Source organism: Oncorhynchus clarkii, chromosome 16 (assembly GCF_045791955.1).
Source record: "Oncorhynchus clarkii lewisi isolate Uvic-CL-2024 chromosome 16, UVic_Ocla_1.0, whole genome shotgun sequence".
NCBI classification, from domain to species: Eukaryota; Metazoa; Chordata; class Actinopteri; order Salmoniformes; family Salmonidae; genus Oncorhynchus; species Oncorhynchus clarkii.
The window spans coordinates 12,180,628-12,203,242 of record NC_092162.1 but is presented as its reverse complement, the minus strand read 5'-3'; the positions used below and the strand labels follow the sequence as shown (position 1 = coordinate 12,203,242).

Sequence of the window (22,615 nt, the reverse complement as noted above, 5' to 3'; positions counted from 1 at the left end):
TATTTTATCATTTCATTGAGGATACCAACACCACAGGCCTTTTTGGGTTGGAGGGTTTTGATTTTGTCCTGTAGTTCATTCAAGGTAATTGGAGAATCCAGTGGGTTGTTGAAGTCTTCAATAGTGGATTCTAACATTTGTATTTGATCATGTATATGTTTTTGCTGTTTGTTCTTTGTTATAGAGCCAAAAAGATTGGAGAAGTGGTTTACCCATACATCTCTGTTTTGGATGGATAATTATTTGTTCTGTCTATGGATTCTTCAATTACATTGAGCGGATTTTTGACGTGCTGCTCCTTCTTTTTCCGTAGTGTATTTCTGTATTGTTTTAGTGATTCACCATAGTGAAGGCATAACCTCAGGTTTTCTGGGTCTCTATGTTTTTGGTTGGACAGGTTTCTCAAAATCTTTCTTAGGTTTTTGCATTCTTCATCAAACCATTTGTCATTGTTGTACATTTTCTTCATGTTCTTTTTAGATTTGACTCTCACACACACACACACACACACCACACACCACACACCACACACACACACACACACACAATCAGACCAAGATTCCCTGGTCTGATTGAACTCTTTGGCCTGAATGCCAAGCGTCACGTCTGGAGGAAACCTGAAACCATCCCTACGGTGAAACATGATGGTGACAGCATCATGCTGTGGGGATGTTATTCAGCGGCAGGGACTGGAAGACTAGTCAGGATCGAGGGAACAATGAACAGAGCAAAGTACAGAGAGATCTTTGATGAAAACCTGCTCAGGACTTCAGAGTGGGTCGAAGGTTCACCTTCCAACAGGACAACAATGCTAAGCACACAGCCAAGACCACTCAGGAGTGGCTTAGGGATACGTCTCTGAATGTCCTTGAGTGTCCCAGCCGGAGCCCGGACTTGAACCGGATCAAACATCTCTGGGGAGACCTGAAAAGAGCTGTGCAGCGACGTTCCCCATCCAACCTGACAGAGCTTGAGAGGATTTGCAGAGAAGAATGAGAGAAACTCCCCAAATACATATTTGCCAAGCTTTTAGTGTCATACCCAAGAAGACTCGAGGCTGTAATCGCTGCCAAATGTGCTTCAACCAAGTACTGAGTAAAGGGTCTGAATGCTTATGTAAAGGTGAAATTTCATTTTTTAATTTATTTTTGCAAAACTTTCTATCAACCTGATACTGGTTGATTGTCTTTGTCATTATGGCGTTTTGTTTGGAGATTGATAAAATATTTATATATATATATACACACACACACACATTTTAGAATAATGTAACATAACAAAATGTGGAAAATGTTAAGGCTCTAAATACTCTCCGAATACATACAGGATGTGACTGTGATACATCTGTAAAGTTTGCAAGTTGAATTCCTTCATAACATATTCCTTCAAATGAGATCGCTCTTTAAGTATACACTTGTTAGCACAATACTGTGTGCTACTCTAGAATTCGCATAGTGCGCATTTTCCCACGAGTGGTATGTTTCCACCAAACATACTCTACCGTTCAAAGGTTTGGGGTCACCTAGAAATGTCCTGGTTTTTGAAAGAAAAACACATTTTTGGTCCATTAAAATAACATCATATTGATCGGAAATACAGTATAGACGTTGTTAATGTCGTAAATGACTATTGTAGCTGGAAATATCTACATAGGCGTGCAGAGGCGCATTATCAGCAACCATAACTCCTGTATTCCAATGGCACGTTGTGTTAGGAAATCCAAGTTTATAATTTTAAAAGGCTAATTGATCATTAGAAAACCCTTTTGCAATTATGTTAGCACAACTGAAAACTGTTCTGATTAAAGAAGCAATTAAACTGGCCTTCTTTAGACTAGTTGAGTATCTGGAGCGTCAGTATTTGTATGCTCAATTACAGGCTCAAAATGGCCAGAAACAAAGAACTTTCTTCCGAAACACGACAGTCTATTCTTGTTTTGAGAAATTAAGGCTATTCCATGCGAGAAATTGCCAAGAAAGTGAAGATCTCATACAACGCTGTGTACTAGTCCCTTCACAGAACAGCGCAAACTGGCTCTAACTGGCTCTAATAGAAAGAGGAGTGGGAGGCCCCAGTGCACAACGGAACAAGAGGACAAGTACATTAGAGTGTCTAGTTTGAGAAACAGACGCCTCAACTGGCAGCTTCATTAAATAGTATCCACACAACATCAGTCTCAACGTCAACAGCGAAGAGGCATTTCCAGGAATGCTGGCCTTCGTTCATAGATGACCAGCAAACGTTCATAGATGACCAGCAGGGTCAAATAATAATAATCACAGTGGTTGTAGTGGGTGCAACAGGTCAGCACCTCAGGAGTAAATGTCAGTTGGCTTTTCATAGCCGAGCATTCAGAGGTCGAGACAGCAGGTGCGGTAGAGAGAGAGAGAGAGTCGAAAACAGCAGGTCCGGGACAAGGTAACACGTCCTGTGAACCGGTCAGGGTTTCATAGCCGCAGGCAGAACAGTTGAAACTGGAGCAGCAGCAGCAGGTGGACTGGGGACAGCAAGGAGTCATCAGGCCAGGTAGTCCTGAGGCATGGTCCTAGGGCTCAGGTCCTCTGAAATTTCTTATGCGGTTTTACAATTGAACTTGGTTGAAATTACTTGAGAGAAATGAATAGGTTTTTTCTTTTAATGAAATGGATAGGTAAAATTCTCTAGATTATCTTCATCTTTAGGTGACCATAAAACCTTACAATTACAGGCTAAGTTATGACACGGAACAAGACTAGCCATGCATTCATATATAAATAAATATCAATCAACATTTCAGATTGAAAACAACTCCCTTGAAAAAAATACATGACAACAATAAACGACAAAAAATGAAAACACAAGAATGAATGAAGAATGGAATTGCAAAAGAACACAAAATGAAGAAGAAAAAGAAGAAGTCACTAAACAGAAATAGAAAGAGACATTGCAGTGGACTGAGAGGGGAAGTGTTTCTCCAGCTCTTCCACTAAGGAGTTCATTTTGATGTTTGGCAGGACGTGTACCTGTTTGTACTGTTCTCTAAACGGAGCATCAGCCTGCACCTCTGCTGTGGTGGGGACTACAGTCTCTGCAATGTCTAATTCATCATAGAAGGAGTCCACAGAATCCACAGACCCTTGTGGCTTCAGGACGCTCCTTGGAAGCATAGTTTTTCTTGTCTATTTGATTGCACAGATTTCTCGATGTCGGCGATGTTCTGTACGTTCTTCAGGATCCCCTTCAGCTCCTTCATGGGGAGCTCGGGGTCGATGGGGAGGGGCGGCGGGGGAGGATGCAGGGACACAGGTCTCAGGGTGGTCACAGCGGGCGAGGGAGAGCACAAACGCAGATGGACAATTGAGGGGAGGGGACATGGGAGGAGGGAGAGGCGGAGGAGGGGCAGGGAAAATGTTTTTGCCGTAGTTAAGGGTGGAGGGTGAATTGGGAGGAGGCATGGAGGGGGAGGAGGAATGGAGGGGGAGGTGGAGGGGGGGGAGGGGGATAGGTCCCCAGGAGGACCATCGTCCTCTGGTGCTGCCCCAGGATCTCTGGGCTGCTGAGAGTGCCCGTGCCTTCGTCAAACAGGGGGTTCTTGGTGGTTAAGGGGTTCTCGTCTGAGAATAACGTGATGTTACTCTCGGACTTGGGCATGTTGTTGAGGAGGATCCCCTTGGCACTGGAAAGCTTGTGTGCAGCGATGGCCCCCGTGGCAAGTGTGCTTTTGAGCCTCTGGCGGTTATCCTCCTCTTTTTTGCTTTTATGGAGACGGCAGAGGAGAAAAAGACTTGAAACGATAGAAGGAGGAAAACTGTGATGAGAGAGATAACTTCCAAAGAAAAAGTTTACCATTTACACCTTACTACCACCAAATAAGCTTAGCGACCTATCTCCTCTCCTAAAACGTTGCAAGGCGAAATAAGACCGCAACTGCCAGACTGAACGGGCTCATATTAATGGCCGGAATGGAATCAATGGAAGGGAGTCAAATGTGTGGTTTCCATATGTGTGATGTGTCTGATACAATTCCATTTATTCCATTCCAGCCATTACAATGAGCCAGCCCTCCTATAGCTCTTCCCACCAGCCTCCACTGATCTACATACAATTTAAGGGCCTGCTACTTGAATAATAAACAACAACAGACAAGAAGCAGAGACTAAAGGAAAACTCTAATGAGCAACAGTTACAACCTAGCGCTACAACACAAGTACTCACTTCACTCTGGAGGCCAAGGAAGAGAAATGAGGCAATAAGATAGACAGATGAGTATAGCAGGAAAAGCAGGGCGAATCACAGAAATGCTACACACTTGACTGCCGGTAATGGCAGATTTCATTCTCTGAATGTCCACCGCCTGGTTGATGGCTGACAATTGAAAAAACGATTCGCTCTACCATTGCATTGTTTTTGATCAGAGAAGGAGGAAGCTACAAGTGAGCACTGAGGGCTACTTGATCAGCAGAGCGGTTGACCAGTTTATTCTAAAGTAAGCCTAGGTCTGTTCTCTATGTGATCAGGGCATATCTTGTGGCTTTGCAGCAGCACATGAAGCCAAACGCTGTACTGCTCAATGACTGAGCCACTCAACAACCTTATCGATAAAATAAATTGTTTTTTGCCATGGCACTTATGAATAAGTATTTCAATTATCTTCAATTGACATGAATTTCCTCCTTGTTTTCAGAGAGCTGGCCAGTCTAATTTGAAGTCAATCGTACTCCATCTTGAACAGTAAAGAATAAAATAAGAATCATATTCCAGATGGTATTTTCCTTGCATATGAAATTCTATTAAGTTTATGGAAGCGAGCATATCTAGAAGGCAGGAAACTGCTGAGCCATGGAATGGTGATAACAGCTTTGCTCAGTTTCCCCAGTGAAGAACTACACTGAAGCACAGCATGATTTAACCTCCACAGATAAACTTAAAACAATGTCTACAGTAGCATATGTTTGACCAAGGAACCCAATCACGCCCAGGAAAATTGCTCCAATTCTAAATTAAACAGAGAATTTGCAAGGACCCACATAATGGGATAAGATAGGATATATTATAAAACTTACATGGTGTTGTCCCCCAGCTCTTCATACAGGTTGTTGGTGGCAGCAACCACTGATTTGCCAGTAGGGAGGGTCATTTGTATCCGGGCAGTTTTAGCACACTCCGCCTGTCTCCTTTAGTAGTACCATGGAGAGAAATTCAACCAAGTTACGATAAATTACAGCGTCAGCAAATTCGAAGAGGACACTGCTACATTATAAATGCACACATAAATAAATATCTTGGCACACAGTGGCACCCCAATATACTCAAAGAAACCAATTGTTGCCGGCACATGTCTTATTTATTGTCTCCGACTGCAGTGTATAAAAACCGGTTATGCACTCTTCATTTGTTTTAGATTTCGTTGACTTCCCTGATCCCAATCATTGGCTTTGAAAACATGTTCGAGCCACTCAAATATCACATGAATACACATTAGACATGGAAAAATGGGTAAAATTGCACAAAAATAAGCTTTAAAACCTGCAACATTTTCTCTCTGCCAACCAGAGGGGAGTGAACAGTTTGTGTCATGAACAGTGTTTGTGCCCATGGAAACACATGGCGTGCACAGCGGGGGTGTGTGGGAGGTTGCGCGTTCTAATATTTCTATATTTGGGATTTGTGTGTATTGTTAGATATTACTGCACTGTTGCAGCTAGGAACATTAGCATTTAGCTACACCCGCGATAACATCTGCTAAATATGTATATGCGACCAATAAAATTGGATTTGATGATTTTAATACTCACTCTTTGAACCTGTTGACAATGGAAGAAAGAGGAGAAAGAAAGAGAAGGATGTTGGTAATAGCGAGGGGCAAATTACAGACACAATGCTTCTTACAATCATTGTCTTTTAATACAAAAAGAGAAAGATTGAAATAATTCTCTGTAGATTAAGCCACTTTCCTGAAGCTGAGACACTGATGAAGATGACACACAATTCTTTTCTCATCTGTTTCATGTCTAGCCCTGAAATCGTGACGGCTGTCAGTCTAGCCCTGAAATCGTGACGGCTGTCAGTCTAGCCCTGAAATCGTGACGGCTGTCAGTCTAGCCCTGAAATCGTGACGGCTGTCAGTCTAGCCCTGAAATCGTAACGGCTGTCAGTCTAGCCCTGAAATCGTAACGGCTGTCAGTCTAGCCCTGAAATTGTGACGGCTGTCAGTCTAGCCCTGAAATCGTGACGGCTGTCAGTGTATCCCTGAAATTGTGACGGCTGTCAGTCTAGCCCTGAAATCGTGACGGCTGTCAGTCTATCCCTGAAATCGTGACGGCTGTCAGTCTAGCCCCTAAATCGTGACGGCTGTCAGTCTAGCCCCGAAATCGTGACGGCTGTCAGTCTAGCCCCTAAATCGTGACGGCTGTCAGTCTAGCCCCGAAATCGTGACGGCTGTCAGTCTAGCCCTGAAATCGCGATGGCTATCAGTTTAGCCCTGAAATCGCGATGGCTGTCACTCTAGCCCTGAAATCGTGATGGCTGTCACTCTAGCCCTGAAATCGCGATGGCTATCAGTCTAGCCATTTGCTGCTCGGTTTGGTTCGCAGGCTCAGAGCAGAGGGAGAAAATCTCCCCCAAACCGCAACAATCAGTCTGCAGTGTTTATCTGTTCTGACATTAATTAATGTGCTTTCACGCTGTATAAATAGACGATTATGCCGGCTCTCAAAGGCGTTTCCATGGTGAATTGCGGAGAGAAAGCTTGCTTCCTCCTAAAACGATGGGCATTAGGGATAGCCTCTGAGGGCTGGAAAGCAGGTAACGTGCTGTCTGCACCACTGTGTCTGTCTGCACCTCTGTGCATGTCTGGCACCTCTGTGCCTGTCTGACACCTCTGTGCCTGTCTGACACCTCTGTGCCTGTCTGACACCTCTGTGCCTGTCTGCACCCCTGTGTCTGTCTGCACCCCTGTGTCTGTCTGCACCTCTGTGTCTGTCTGCACCCCTGTGTCTGTCTGCACTAGTACTTGTGCCTTGTGGCCTATTCATACTCACATTCCCCAAGACCAATTCCCATTTGACCCAAAATGTACTTCCAATACAGCATTTGAACTTTGAACTGTTTTTTCTACACACTGCCTGTAGGTGATGATGACGATGAGGATGGCGGGGATGCAGCAGAGGATGATGATGACGGCGAGGGCGAGCAGCGCCCCCTCTGTGTAGCCCACGGTCTGCATGGCCTTCTTCACGCTGGTCACCACGTCAGGGGAGCGTATCTCCAGGATCCTCCCTCCTCGGCCCAGGTACGGCTGGAACTCCTTGTTGATGTCCAGCAGCTTCCCGTCCAGAAACCTTGGATGGAAACAGACAGAGCTTACATGCAGTATAGTTACACACACACACGGTCATCATCATCATCATCATCATCACTATCACATCATTATCATTACCACCATCACCATCATCACTATCACCATCATCATCATCACTATAATCATCATCATCACCATCACTATCATCATCACCACCATCATCATTATAATCATCATCACCACCATCATCATCATCACCACCATCATCATCATCACCATCAGTCAGAGGGCCTGGAGTTTTTCCTGATCACCTGACCAGGCCTTAGTTATAGTTAAGTGTTCAGGAAAAAACAAATGTCTCCAGTCATATACCAATTATGTGCATGAGAAAATCATCATGATATATCCATCAGTTACAGCTAAGAGCAAACAGTGCAACACTCTCCTCCCTGTAATGGCCGGAAGCATAAATGACAGGTGTGGGTACACACTGCTTCACAATTATGTTGCCATTGTTCACTAGGTCCATTTGTCACTCTGTGGAGCTGAAAGAGGCAGAGGGCGGTTAGATGACCACTGAGCCTGCTGTGCAGAGTATGTCGGGAGCAGTACAGAGCGGTGGCTCAGCCGGTTGTCAGCCAGTTGAATGGCAGAACCGGGGCTGCTGTCGTACGAGGGCATGCGTTTGGCTCTCTAATGAGGGCCTGACTGCAGGGTGACAGGGAACAAAACAACTCTGGTGAGTGGTGACATCCCCCCTCTGTCTGTCACTGGGTAAACACCTGCTCCACAGGGATGGCGTATCTAGATACGACAGAGGGTGGCCCTAAGGGGCAATCACTTTAGTTATAAACTGTTTTGTCCCTCAGGGCCACCGTAGTGACTTTCTTCTCACTTGAACAGCTCTTGCCGTGAAATGGCCCTGTTGGTCAGAGGGTCAACAGCATACACCATCAGGTCTGACTTGGAGTAGTCCTCTTGTTCGAAGCCGTCGCCAAACCGCCGCGGTCCTATGGACTCCACCACCACTTTGGCCCCTGGAATCTGGTCCTGCACATAGCGCTCCAGGACCCTGCAGAGGAAGAGGAAGCAAGCATCAGTGGATTTGTAGAGAAACGAGGTGACAGCAGGATCTAGGGGGAAATATTCAACGGTGATTTACACTGGGTACAAAACGTTATGCTCTTTCCATGACATAGAATGACCAGGTGAATCCAGGTGAACGCTATGATCCCTTATTGGTGTCACTTAGTAAATCTACTTCAAACAGTGTAGATGAAGGGGAGGAGACAGGTTAAAGAAGAATTTCTAATTCTCGAGACAATTGAGACATGGATTGTGTATGTGTGCCATTCAGAGGGTGAATAGACAAGACAAAAGATTTAAGTGCCTTTGAATGGGGTATGGTAGTAGGTTCCAGGCGCACCGGCTAAGTGTGTCAAGAACGGCAACGCTGCTGGGTTTTTCACGCTCAACAGTGTGTATCAAGAATGGTGTGTGTATCAAGACTGGTTTTGGATTGCAATGCAAAGCCAAACATGGTGCTCCGTCTCCAAAATCGAAGTATCTACAATAGTATCAGTTCAAAGAAAATATCCTGGTGTGCATCTGAAATGGTACCCTGTTCACAATAAAGTGCACCACGCTCTATACCCGAATAGGGTTCTGGTCAAAAGTAGTGCACTATATTTGAAATAGTGTTCCCTTTCAGACACAACCCTCGTCTGGCGATGGGCTTCTGCAGCCCTCTGAGCTCTGAGGAAAGACACAGTAGGTGTTGAGCCAATTACCTGGGAAACGCCAAAGAGGACGGCATGACAGCACTGAGACCAGATGGATGTCTCTCCCCTTGGGAAAACACTGAGGAACTAGCTGGCAGCATGACAGCACTGAGACCAGATGGATGTCTCTCCCCTTGGGAGTGGGAAAACACTGAGGAACTAGGTGGCAGCATGACAGCACTGAGACCAGATGGATGTCTCTCCCCTTGGGAAAACACTGAGGAACTAGGTGGCAGCATGACAGCACTGAGACCAGATGGATGCCTCTCCCCTTGGGAGTGGGAAAACACTGAGGAACTAGGTGACAGCATGACAGCACTGAGACCAGATGGATGTCTCTCCCCTTGGGAGTGGGAAAACACTGAGGAACTAGGTGGCAGCATGACAGCACTGAGACCAGATGGATGCCTCTCCCCTTGGGAGTGGGAAAACACTGAGGAACTAGGTGGCAGCATGACAGCACTGAGACCAGATGGATGTCTCTCCCCTTGGGAGTGGGAAAACACTGAGGAACTAGGTGGCAGCATGACAGCACTGAGACCAGATGGATGTCTCTCCCCTTGGGAAAACACTGAGGAACTAGGTGGCAGCATGACAGCACTGAGACCAGATGGATGTCTCTCCCCTTGGGAAAACACTGAGGAACTAGGTGGCAGCATGACAGCACTGAGACCAGATGGATGTCTCTCCCCTTGGGAAAACACTGAGGAACTAGGTGGCAGCATGACAGCACTGAGACCAGATGGATGTCTCTCCCCTTCGGAAAACACTGAGGAACTAGATGGCAGCATGACATCACTGAGACCAGATGGATGTCTCTCCCCTTGGGAGTGGGAAAACACTGAGGAACTAGGTGGCAGCATGACAGCACTGAGACCAGATGGATGTCTCTCCCCTTGGGAGTGGGAAAACACTGAGGAACTAGGTGGCAGCATGACAGCACTGAGACCAGATGGATGTCTCTCCCCTTGGGAAAACACTGAGGAACTAGGTGGCAGCATGACAGCACTGAGACCAGATGGATGTCTCTCCCCTTGGGAAAACACTGAGGAACTAGGTGGCAGCATGACAGCACTGAGACCAGATGGATGTCTCTCCCCTTGGGAAAACACTGAGGAACTAGGTGGCAGCATGACAGCACTGAGACCAGATGGATGTCTCTCCCCTTGGGAGTGGGAAAACACTGAGGAACTAGGTGGCAGCATGACAGCACTGAGACCAGATGGATGTCTCTCCCCTTGGGAAAACACTGAGGAACTAGGTGGCAGCATGACAGCACTGAGACCAGATGGATGTCTCTCCCTTTGGGAAAACACTGAGGAACTAGGTGGCAGCATGACAGCACTGAGACCAGATGGATGCCTCTCCCCTTGGGAAAACACTGAGGAACTAGGTGGCAGCATGACAGCACTGAGACCAGATGGATGTCTCTCCCCTTGGGAAAACACTGAGGAACTAGGTGGCAGCATGACAGCACTGAGACCAGATGGATGTCTCTCCCCTTGGGAAAACACTGAGGAACTAGGTGGCAGCATGACAGCACTGAGACCAGATGGATGTCTCTCCCCTTAGGAAAACACTGAGGAACTAGGTGGCAGCATGAAAGCACTGAGACCAGATGGATGCCTCTCCCCTTGGGAAAACACTGAGGAACTAGGTGGCAGCATGACAGCACTGAGACCAGATGGATGTCTCTCCCCTTGGGAAAACACTGAGGAACTAGGTGGCAGCATGACAGCACTGAGACCAGATGGATGTCTCTCCCCTTGGGAAAACACTGAGGAACTAGGTGGCAGCATGACAGCACTGAGACCAGATGGATGTCTCTCCCCTTGGGAAAACACTGAGGAACTAGGTGGCAGCATGACAGCACTGAGACCAGATGGATGCCTCTCCCCTTGGGAGTGGGAAAACACTGAGGAATTAGGTGGCTCCACAGCTGGGGCCGTAACTCTGGGAGAGAATGTGGAGAGACCTTAGGATGACACCCAGTCAGAGGAAGTCCATCAGGAGGACTGATACTGGTTGATTGTCAGTAGGAGGATACGTTGGGTGACGGACAGGTGTATAGTAGCAGCACAGCTAATACACGCAAGGTCACACACATATGCCGGAATTCACACACACACACACCTCAGAGAAACAGGAGACAGCTATAGAGCCACTGGCACTTTTCCTCTTTTGCAATTTAGATTCAGAGAGAAGTTAGACTCCTACTGAGGATAACAATGCCAATGGCTAAGAAGTAAGCTCAAGACAAGAAGGGAACCATTGGGGAGTGGCTGTCTGAAGTGTATGACAGAGCTCCGATAGACCTGAGGAGGCAGGTAGGGAGAGCCTCGAATGGAAACTGAAGGAAGGCTCGCGTAGCCTGACACTTTAATTTGAGCAGCCGTCACACAGTGGGACACCTTTTCATCTCGGTAGAAGGCGACGATCAAATCAACTCTGAATCATGCAGCCCCCTCAAACACCTGCACGCCTGGGGAAGGGCCAAATGCAAGTGTTGCTAAAATGAGTCACTTGCAAATTAAGTTTAAGAGACTATGAGCACAGTCGCGACTCGAATGTTAAAAGACGGACGCAATATCCTTCTTAAGTGAATTACAATAGATTAGATATCTTCTACGTTACCCGAGGAGCTTGTCCTTGTTCTGTTCCACCACTGTAGGAGCAACGTTGGACACCACCACCTGCATATCCAGCAGATTCACCACGGATACCTGGGAAACAGGGTTTAATCAGATGATCAATGCGGCAGACACAAAACCAGTATCTATTCCCCTCCCCTCCCTAACTTCTACAAAATGAGCTTTCATTTTGGACAGCAGGCTAAACCACAACAGGAACTCTCTCTGTAGTTTGGCAGGAAGGTCCCTTTATACAGTCCCCATGAAATGAAGCTTCCCGTTGGAATGAGATTAATTTAGCCCCAGCGTGGCTCCTCTCGTTCAGGCAAGACTCTGACCCAGCCAGCCCCTTATTTCATTAAGGGCAAAGGGAGGAATAAGCAGCACAAGGCTGTAATGTATAATCAATGGTCCCCATATGCCCTGGGACAGTTCAATTTGCAACAAACTGGGAAGCAGCCAGCACGGAAGGAACACACATTCATCTACTCTCTCAGGGATAGCTAGCCTATACTATCTACCACAAGGATGGCACCAGACACAGATCATTGATTAGCTGGAGTATCACTACTGTGTCTTTTTACAAATGCAATTCCTATGGGAAGCTTTGAATGTGTATTTTGGGAGGAGAGGAGGGGTATGTACCGCCAGTGTAAACCTGGGGAGTGGAAGTATTGTGGATATTGACATACTTAAAGGTCCATAAGCCAGAATTGTTCATAGCTGGCATGGAGTATGAAAAACTAGGCAGGACTGATGGAACTTGAACTTAGCATTGAACAAAAGACTCAGAGACCAGACCAATGGCTTTTCACGGAGGGAAACGCACAGCACATAGAACTACAGTTACTAGAATGGGAATCTCCATTTAATTCTACGGGAACAGGACAAACACTCACCACCACCTCTGCCTTGTTGCTCAGTCCCCCCTGGCCGTAATTGTCAGTGGCGACCACTTCGAACTTGAAGTAGGACCGGCGCATGTTCCTGTACATAATGGCAGTCTTGATGACACCGGTGTAGGGCTCGATGACAAAGCCGTCCTTGCCGTTGGTGGTGGGGGGGATAACGAGCCTGTACTGCATGGAGCTGTAATTCCCTGTGTCCTTGTCCAGGGCCTGAGACACACACACACACACACACACACACACGCACACGCACACGCACACACACACACAAAAGCATTCAAGAGGTTCAAACACAGCAGCGTCAACAACCACAACAACAATTCAACATCAAGATCCCAATCAGCTCATCCATTGAAAATACAAAGGGCACATATTTGTTTTATTGTTTTGAAGTGGTTGTAGTTCTCCATTCTTGCTGTAGGTGGAGTCTTCGAGCCGCGAGCCACTCTCTCTTTAACAGGGACACAGCTGACTTCACCGGTTGCCTTGTTGCTCTGCAGTGAAGTTGATTTATTAGACCTCTTTTGTTTTTTACGACTGAGACTGAGTGTTAAGGAGCAGAGACAGCACTGTGCCCTGCCCAGCTGGAGTCATTCACACTAATGAGATATTTTCAATATTCTGCAACTCATTTGTATCTCACACTATACTATACAGTATACTATATAGGTAAAGGTTCACTGGTAAAATAATCCACCCCCTGGGTTAGTTAATGGTGAGACCAGACCAGGAAAAAAGATACCAGTGTATGAATGCAGTGTGAAAATGTGGCACAAAGACTGCCCCAAGCAAGCAGAGAGAGAGGACAGCATTTGACTGTGTTATGAAAGCAACCCTGACTTGTTAGAAACTGTGGTTCTGATTTGAGGCTGATTTGCTGCGAAATTGGATTTGTTCTTTGCAGAGATTCCTCTTTGTTTTCCTATCTGTACAGGAACACAAACACATTCCGTCAAGAGTGACTTGTTTTGTGTTCAAATATACTAATTATGAGATCAATCACAGACAACGTGTGTCACTCAGAAGACAAGTTATTATTTATTTCTGCAGTGGCAACGCTCCTGTGTGACAGAGTAGCAAACATCACTTCTGTCCCTCCCTCCCTCCCTCCATTCTACCCTTTCTTCAGGTTTGGCCACCACTCCATCAGGGTTTAAATTCCCTCTTTCTCACAAAACTATTTAAAGAAGGATTTAAAAGTAGATTAGTCTAATCTTGGGGATGCTGAGCAGCTTTTACAGAGATCCATATTCAGATCTGCTACGAATGTCCTATTAGTAAAGCAACAGGGAATAGGTATGAATACTAAAGACGAAGATACTGACCCTGACTGTGTGTGAAACACCTGGGAGGTTGAATGTTACCATTAGGAGTTGGAACCAGTGGGTACAGTATGTCAGTTCAGGAACTCTTTGACCCAGTAATTCCATTACTTCCTGGTCTAAAGGATCTCTTTTGAGGCTCCTGACAAACCCGTTTGTGACTGTGTTCTACACTAGCCTGACTGTGTTCTACACTAGCCAGCAACAACAGTCGAAGGGAGCAACAACAGTCGATTGGAGCCACAACAGTCGATTGGAGCCACAACAGTCGAGTGGAGCCACAACAGTCGATTGGAGCCACAACAGTCGAGTGGAGCCACAACAGTCGAGTGGAGCAACAACAGTCGATTGGAGCCACAACAGTCGAGTGGAGCCACAACAGTTGAGTGGAGCAACAACAGTCGAATGGAGCAACAACAGCCGAAGGGAGCAACAACAGTCGAGTGGAGCAACAACAGTCGAGTGGAGCAACAACAGTCGAGTGGAGCAACAATAGTCGAAGGGAGCAACAACAGTCGAGTGGAGCAACAACAGTCGAGTGGAGCAACAACAGTCGAGTGGAGCAACAACAGCCGAGTGGAGCAACAACAGCCGAGTGGAGCAACAACAGCCGAGTGGAGCAACAACAGTCGAGTGGAGCAACAACAGTCGAGTGGAGCAACAACAGTCGAGTGGAGCAACAACAGCCGAGTGGAGCAACAACAGCCGAGTGGAGCAACAACAGTCGAAGGGAGAAACAACAGTCGAATGGCGCAACAACAGTCGAAGGGCGCAACAACAGTCAAATGGAGCGACAACAGTCGTAGGGAGCAACAACAGTCGAATGGCGCAACAACAGTTGAATAGCGCAACAGTCGAATGGCACAACAGTCGAATAGCGCAACAACAGTCGAATAGCGCAACAACAGTCGAAGGGAGTAACAACAGTCAAATGGAGCAAAAACAGTCAAATGGAGTGACAACAGTCGAAGGGAGAAACAACAGTCGAATGGCGCAACAACAGTTGAATAGCGCAACAACAGTCGAATAGCGCAACAACAGTCGAATAGCGCAACAGCAGTCGAATAGCGCAACAACAGTCGAAGGGAGCAACAACAGTCGAAGGGAGCAACAACAGTCAAATGGAGCAAAAACAGTCGAATGGAGCGACAACAGTCGAAGGGAGAAACAAAAGTCAAATGGAGCAACAACAGTCAAAGGGAGCAACAACAGTCGAGTGGAGAAACAACAGTTGAATGGCGCAACAACAGTCGAATAGCGCAACAACAGTCAAAGGGAGCAACAACAGTCAAATGAAGCAAAAACAGTTGAATGGAGCGACAACAGTCGAAGGGAGAAACAAAAGTCAAATGGAGCAACAACAGTCAAAGGGAGCAACAACAGTCGAGTGGAGAAACAACAGTCGAATGGCGCAACAACAGTCGAATAGTGCAACAACAGTTGAATGGCGCAACAACAGTCGAAGGGAGCAACAACAGTCGAATAGCGCAACAACAGTTGAATGGCGCAACAACAGTCGAATGGCGCAACAACAGTCGAATAGCGCAACAACAGTTGAATGGCGCAACAACAGTCGAAGGGAGCAACAACAGTCAAATGGATCGACAACAGTCAAAGGGAGCAACAACAGTCGAGTGGAGAAACAACAGTTGAATGGCGCAACAACAGTCGAAGGGAGCAACAACAGTCAAATGGAGCGACAACAGTCGAAGGGAGCAACAACAGTCAAATGGAGCGACAACAGTCGAAGGGAGCAACAACAGTCAAAGGGAGCAACAACAGTCAAATGGAGCAACAACAGTCGAATGGAGCGACAACAGTCGAAGGGAGAAACAACAGTCGAAGGGAGAAACAACAGTCAAAGGGAGCAACAACAGTCGAGTGGAGAAACAACAGTCGAATAGCGCAACAACAGTTGAATGGCGCAACAACAGTCGAAGGGAGCAACAACAGTCAAAGGGAGCAACAACAGTCAAATGGAGCAAAAACCGTTGAATGGAGCGACAACAGTCAAAGGGAGCAACAACCCCCCTCCTCACTCCTGAACCAACACTTGCACTTGACAACCCCCCTCGATAGCTACTTTATTGAGGAAAAGTGTACTTACTATACCTATGATATGTGGTTGTCCCACCTAGCTATGTTAAGATGAATGCACTAACTGTAAGTGGCTCTGGATAAGAGCGTCTGCTAAATTACTCAAATGTCAAATGATGCCCACTTCACCTGCACACAGACATGGTAGGTGCATACTCAGACGCAGACAGATGGAAATATGAAGGCAGGCAGGCAGGGAGACAGACAAGGACACAGACAGGGAGACAGGAAGACAGGCAAGTAGACAGACAGGTAGACAGGCAAGCAGGGAGACATACAAGGATACAGGCAGGTAGACAGACCACGAGACAGACCAGCAGGGAGACAGACCAGCAGGGAGACAGACCAGCAGGGAGAAAGACAGGCAGGGAGAAAGACCAGCAGGGAAACAGGCAGGGAGACAGGCATATAGACAAACAGGGAGAAAGACCAGCAGGGAAACAGGCAGGGAGACAGGCATATAGACAAACAGGGAGAAAGACCAGCAGGGAAACAGGCAGGGAGACAGGCATATAGACAAACAGGGAGAAAGACCGGCAGGGAGACACAAACATCAGACAAACACCAGAGAAAACAGCATGCATATCTGAATAAAAAGTAGTCTTGCTACGGCTCATCATTCTGAAACAACGATGCAAATGACACACACACACACACACACACACACACACACACACACACACACACACACACACACACACACACACACAGTCTCAGTCTGAGCACACGCCCAACAGGTGTCACAGTGGCTTTAGCAACAATGGTGCGAAAAACTAACAACAACACGCCCTGGTGCACACAGGGGATAATTCCCTTTCACACAGGACTTTGCAGCATGCTATTGACAGATGTGTGGAGATTTTATGTGAGAGCCTCTACAGCCTTAGCATTCTAAGTATTGTCAGAGATTTTATGAGAGAGTCTCTACGGCCTGGGCATTCTAAGTATTGTCAGAGATTTTATGAGAGAGCCTCTATAGCCTTAGCATTCTAAGTATTGTCAGAGATTTTATGAGAGAGCCTCTACGGCCTGGGCATTCTAAGTTTTGTCAGAGATTTTATGTGAGAGTCTCTACGGCCTGGGCATTCTAAGTTTTGTCAGAGATTTTATGTGAGGGTCTCTACGGCCTGGGCATTCTAAGTTTTGTCAGAGATTTTATGTGAGGGTCTCTACGGCCTGGGCATTCTAAGTATTGTTAGAGATTTTATGAGAGAGTCTCTACGGCTTGGGCATTCTAAGTATTGTTAGAGATTTTATGTGAGAGTCTCTACGGCCTGGGCATTCTAAGTTTTGTCAGAGATTTTATGTGAGAGTCTCTACGGCCTGGGCATTATAAGTATTGTTAGAGGTGTCTGAAAGAGATGGTTGATCCTCCAGCTGGTCATGCATCATCAACATTTCAAATGCAAACACAGATAATCGTCCAACCGGACACATTTTGGCTGGTTTCATCGTGAGGAGGAGTGATCGCAGTTTGATCGAAAATGTACATTTTTTGAAAATAATGAATTGTCCTCTTTCGACACCAATTGCACTATTTAGAAGTTGTCCACTTTGTGTTAGAAAAGAGCTTGGGGTACCTGGACCTGTAGTACGGAAGTGAATGTCTTGGCGTCCTCGGCCACACCTCCCAGGTACAAGGGTTTGGTAAAGACAGGAGAGTGATCATTCTCATCCAGAACATCAATGAACACCCTCGCTGTGTTGGCTGCAGAGGAGAAAGAAAAAAATAATTAAAAATAACCCCAAAGGCTAATCTGAATATCTTTTGGATTGAATAGAAAATGAGAAGTCAAAACAGTCAAATGTGCATCATATTCATTTCCCTGTCAATACAATGATTTAGATGTTTGACTAAAATACTACAGCACTGCATTGCGGTTTGTCATTTCTCATAGTAAAATGTCACTCCTGAAGGGCTACAAATACACAGAGGGACCCACCAAATAACATGTCTTACATCATCTGACAAAATGCTCTGGGACAGACCAGGAAGACAGACCAGAGCGACAGGCCAGGAGTACAGACCATGGGGACAGACCAGGGGGACAGACTAGGAGTACAGACCATGGGGACAGACCAGGGGGACAGACTAGGAGTACAGACCATGGGAACAGACTAGGAGTACAGACCATGGGGACAGACCAGGGGGACAGACTAGGAGTACATACCATGGGGACAGACCAGGGGGACAGACTAGGAGTACAGACCATGGGGACAGACTAGGAGTACAGACCATGGGGACAGACTAGGAGTACAGACCATGGGGACAGACTAGGAGTACATACCATGGGGACAGACCAGGGGGACAGACTAGGAGTACAGACCATGGGGACAGACTAGGAGTACAGACCATGGGGAGAGACTAGGAGTACAGACCATGGGGACAGACCAGGGGGACAGACTAGGAGTACAGACCATGGGGACAGACTAGGAGTACAGACCATGGGGAGAGACCAGGGGGACAGACTAGGAGTACAGACCATGGGGAGAGACTAGGAGTACAGACCATGGGGACAGACTAGGAGTACAGACCATGGGGACAGACTAGGAGTACAGACCATGGGGACAGACTAGGAGTACAGACCATGGGGACAGACTAGGAGTACAGACCATGGGGACAGACCATGGGGACAGACTAGGAGTACAGACCATGGGGACAGACTAGGAGTACAGACCATGGGGACAGACTAGGAGTACAGACCATGGGGAGAGACTAGGAGTACAGACCATGGGTACAGACCAGGGGGACAGACTAGGAGTACAGACCATGGGGACAGACTAGGAGTACAGACCATGGGGAGAGACTAGGAGTACAGACCATGGGGACAGACCAGGGGACAGACTAGGAGTACAGACCATGGGGACAGACTAGGAGTACAGACCATGGGGACAGACTAGGAGTACAGACCATGGGGAGAGACTAGGAGTACAGACCAAGGGGACAGACTAGGAGTACAGACCATGGGGACAGACTAGGAGTACAGACCATGGGGACAGACTAGGAGTACAGACCATGGGGACAGACTAGGAGTACAGACCATGGGGACAAACCAGGGGGACAGACTAGGAGTACAGACCATGGGGACAGACTAGGAGTACAGACCATGGGGAGAGACCAGGGGGACAGACTAGGAGTACAGACCATGGGGACAGACCAGGGCGACAGGCCAGGAGTACAGACCATGGGGACAGACCAGGAGTACAGACCATGGGGACAGACCAGGGGGACCTACTAGGACGACAGTAGAGTCAGCACCTTTCTCGTTTTTCCCTGCCAGAATGTCCAAAGTTACAGCGGATGACAACACTAAACGAGCAACAGCAGGAGAGTACTTACTGCTGCATTGCAACACACACCTGGGTATTTCTATAAACTAGGATACCAGTGAGGATAATAACTGGAGCGGAATCAGTGGAATGGAATATATCATATGGTTTCCAGGTGTTTGATGCCATCCCATGTGCTCTGTTCAGCAGCCTCCACTGTTCTCATGGTTGGTGCCTTGATGGGTTTGTCCAAAATCATGTGACATAAAATGTCCTTTTCTGGCCTTGCATTTATGGCAGTGTAAGTTGGTGTTCTATCATATATTAAGCATTAATCAGTTAAATTAGACATTGAATTTGAACCCTGTAAGAATCCTGGATCTAGCTGTCGGACAGTTTTTTTGTGTAGAGATCTCAGAAACGCAGTGTATCTACTTAACATTTCGTGCATATGGGGTGAAACAGTTTTCATGGACACACAAATCACATATTTTACAATGTAATAATAATATGACTGCAAATGCATTGGCAAGGTCTAAAAGATGTATTATTCTTAAGCAGGTAATGGCCTACTTTAAAAAAATAAATGTTTTGCATGCTTGCCCCCCTCCCCCCTGCATAATCAGTGCTGTGGCTCGAATCACTTCAACCAAGTGTCTTCCTATTACAGTGATGATGTCACCTCCATAGCCAAACGCAGTGGGGAGTACCCATCCACTCTCTGCAGCCATTTACCATGCTACCTCCTCCAGCGGAATGAATCAAACAACATCAATAGCCCCCCCCCCCATGATGAAACTTCCACCACATCTCAAATATAGCTGCCGGGCCTGCTTCAATGGAACGAGGACTTAATCTATTGCTAGTGGGTGTCTTCGTCATGTTTGCTGCAGCCCCCTCTCAGCTTGAATGACACACAGTGAGTGGCCTGGGTACAGTATATTAGACAATCTAGTTGAATAGAGAAAAACATGCTGAATCTAATTCTAATCTGGGCAGAACACACAGCAGTGACCAAATCTCTACAAGCCTTTTATTCTAGAATCGACGAAGTTGGCATTTAGATATAAGTGGATGACAGCGCGATTGTAATCAAATTGATTTGAGTGATTGCTTCTGCATATTGCGGAGACATGATGAGATCGTCCAGAAAGGAATGTTTTTTATTTTATTCTATTATTTTTTTAAAAATCTGTCACATTTAACAGTAACTGTTACATCAAAATGTATCATCCTCCGCAGCAACTCAGCATGAATTTGACTAACCAGAAAACTAAATATCGTGAAAGGATGAGGCGTGCTTTTAAGTATTTTGGAAAAAGCTAAGATGGGAAATAATTTACAGGCAAATGCCAGATAAACATTTATATTACCAGTGAGAGAAACAGAGAGACAGCAGAAACAAACATTTTAATTTCAATTACTCCTTCTCAAATGAAGGTTGTAAAAAGCATTTTTTAAAAGCATGATAGGCAGGCGTACTCTTGGAGGGCGCTCGGAGATTGGACTCGGCCAACCCCATGGAGTCAGCCTCCACTCTGAGGCTGTAGCTGCCGTTGGCCTCATAGTCCAGGGGCTTGGCCGTTGAGATCACCCCGGTGTTGTTGTTGAGCCTGAACACACCTAGAAGATGATGAAAACAGTCATTTAATACTGTATCCGTCCCTGGGTACAATGACAAGTCTATTCACCTCCCCAAATCCCACTGTGTGTGGTATCACGTGTTGAGGCACGACACCAGAAAGAAATGACACTAGACTGGAGAATCACTTAGTCACTCATTGATTTTGTGTAAGGCATAATTGATGCACATGCACAGCAGGAATGCACTGAAGAGCATAGCTAGAACTCATCTCGCTCCCCTTTATTTTCAGACCTACAATTAAGTCCTCCCAGTACGCCATGAACCTTGAATTTAACAACAATGAATCTTCCTGGTGCTTCTTCATTGAATCTAATGAGAGTTAAAAGTGAAGCCAATTCCCTTTGTTTCCAAATGACTAAATGCTTCAGATGTAGTTGAATGCGAGGCTCAGTATGGGGATGCAATTTCATCTTTTCACACTCTGAGAGGCATGAGCCCAGGTTTTAATCACAGTGAGGGACGATGGGAGGATGGACGGGTCTAATCATCCCTCAGGGTGCTTTTACATGGCAGTAACTCTGTCATGACCGGGGGCACGCACACATACACACACACTTTGGGTGCTGCCTCTCTGTGGGCAGATGACTGACTAGAGCCATATAGAGGTATATAGAGCTGTACAGAGCCGTATATAGCCATATAGAACTGCTTAGAGCCGTAGAGAGGCGTATAGAGCCGTATAGAGCCGTATAGAGCCATATAGATGTATATAGAGGCGTATAGCGGTATATAGAGGCGTATAGAGCCATAGAGATGTATATAGAGCCATAGAGATGTATATGGGGCGGCAGGGTAGCCTAATGGTTAGAGCGTTGGACTAGTAACCGGAAGGTTGCAAGTTCAAACCCTCGAGCTGACAAGGTCGTTCGAGCTGTCGTTCTGCCCCTGAACAGGCACTGTTCCTAGGCCGTCATTGAAAATAGAATTTGTTCTTAACTGACTTGCCTAGTTAAATAAAGGTCAAAACAAATTATATATATATAAAACAATTGAGGTATATAGAGGTGTATAGAGCCATATAGATGTATATAGAGGTGTATAGAGCCATATAGATGTATATAGAGGTGTATAGAGCCATATAGAGGCGTATAGAGGTATATAGAGGCGTATAGATGTATATAGAGGTATATAGAGCCGTATAAAGGTATATAGAGGTATATAGAGCCGTATAAAGGTATATAGAGGCCGTATATAGATGTGTATAGAGGCGTATAGAGCCATATAGATGTATATAGAGGTGTATAGAGCCATATAGATGTATATAGAGGTGTATAGAGCCATATAGATGTATATAGAGGTGTATAGAGCCATATAGATGTATATAGAGGTGTATAGAGCCATATAGATGTATATAGAGGTGTATAGAGCCATATAGAGGCGTATAGAGGTATATATAGGCGTATAGATGTATATAGAGGTATATAGAGCCGTATAAAGGTATATAGAGGTATATAGAGCCGTATAGATGTATATAGAGGTATATAGAGCCATATAGATGTATATAGAGGTGTATAGAGCCATATAGATGTATATAGAGGTGTATAGAGCCATATAGATGTATATAGAGGTGTATAGAGCCATATAGATGTATAGAGGCGTATAGATGTATATAGAGGTGTATAGAGGTGTATAGAGCCATATAGATGTATATAGAGGTGTATAGAGCCATATAGATGTATATAG

At 46.1% G+C, this 22,615-nt stretch overlaps 1 protein-coding gene across 1 annotated transcript in view; it reads right to left on the bottom strand.

Annotated features, from left to right (window-relative positions):
• Positions 1-7,015: 7,015 nt before the first annotated feature.
• The window catches only part of LOC139367968 (protocadherin-15-like), a 205,477-nt gene continuing 189,877 nt past the window's right edge, over positions 7,016-22,615 (bottom strand). The window contains exons 25-30 of the mRNA XM_071106395.1: positions 20,770-20,910; positions 17,598-17,725; positions 12,590-12,808; positions 11,695-11,783; positions 8,175-8,351; positions 7,016-7,319 (exon numbers count right to left, since the gene is read on the bottom strand). Coding sequence (XP_070962496.1) covers positions 7,016-7,319; positions 8,175-8,351; positions 11,695-11,783; positions 12,590-12,808; positions 17,598-17,725; positions 20,770-20,910 — 1,058 coding nt within the window. The remainder of the gene's footprint in view (positions 7,320-8,174; positions 8,352-11,694; positions 11,784-12,589; positions 12,809-17,597; positions 17,726-20,769; positions 20,911-22,615) is intronic.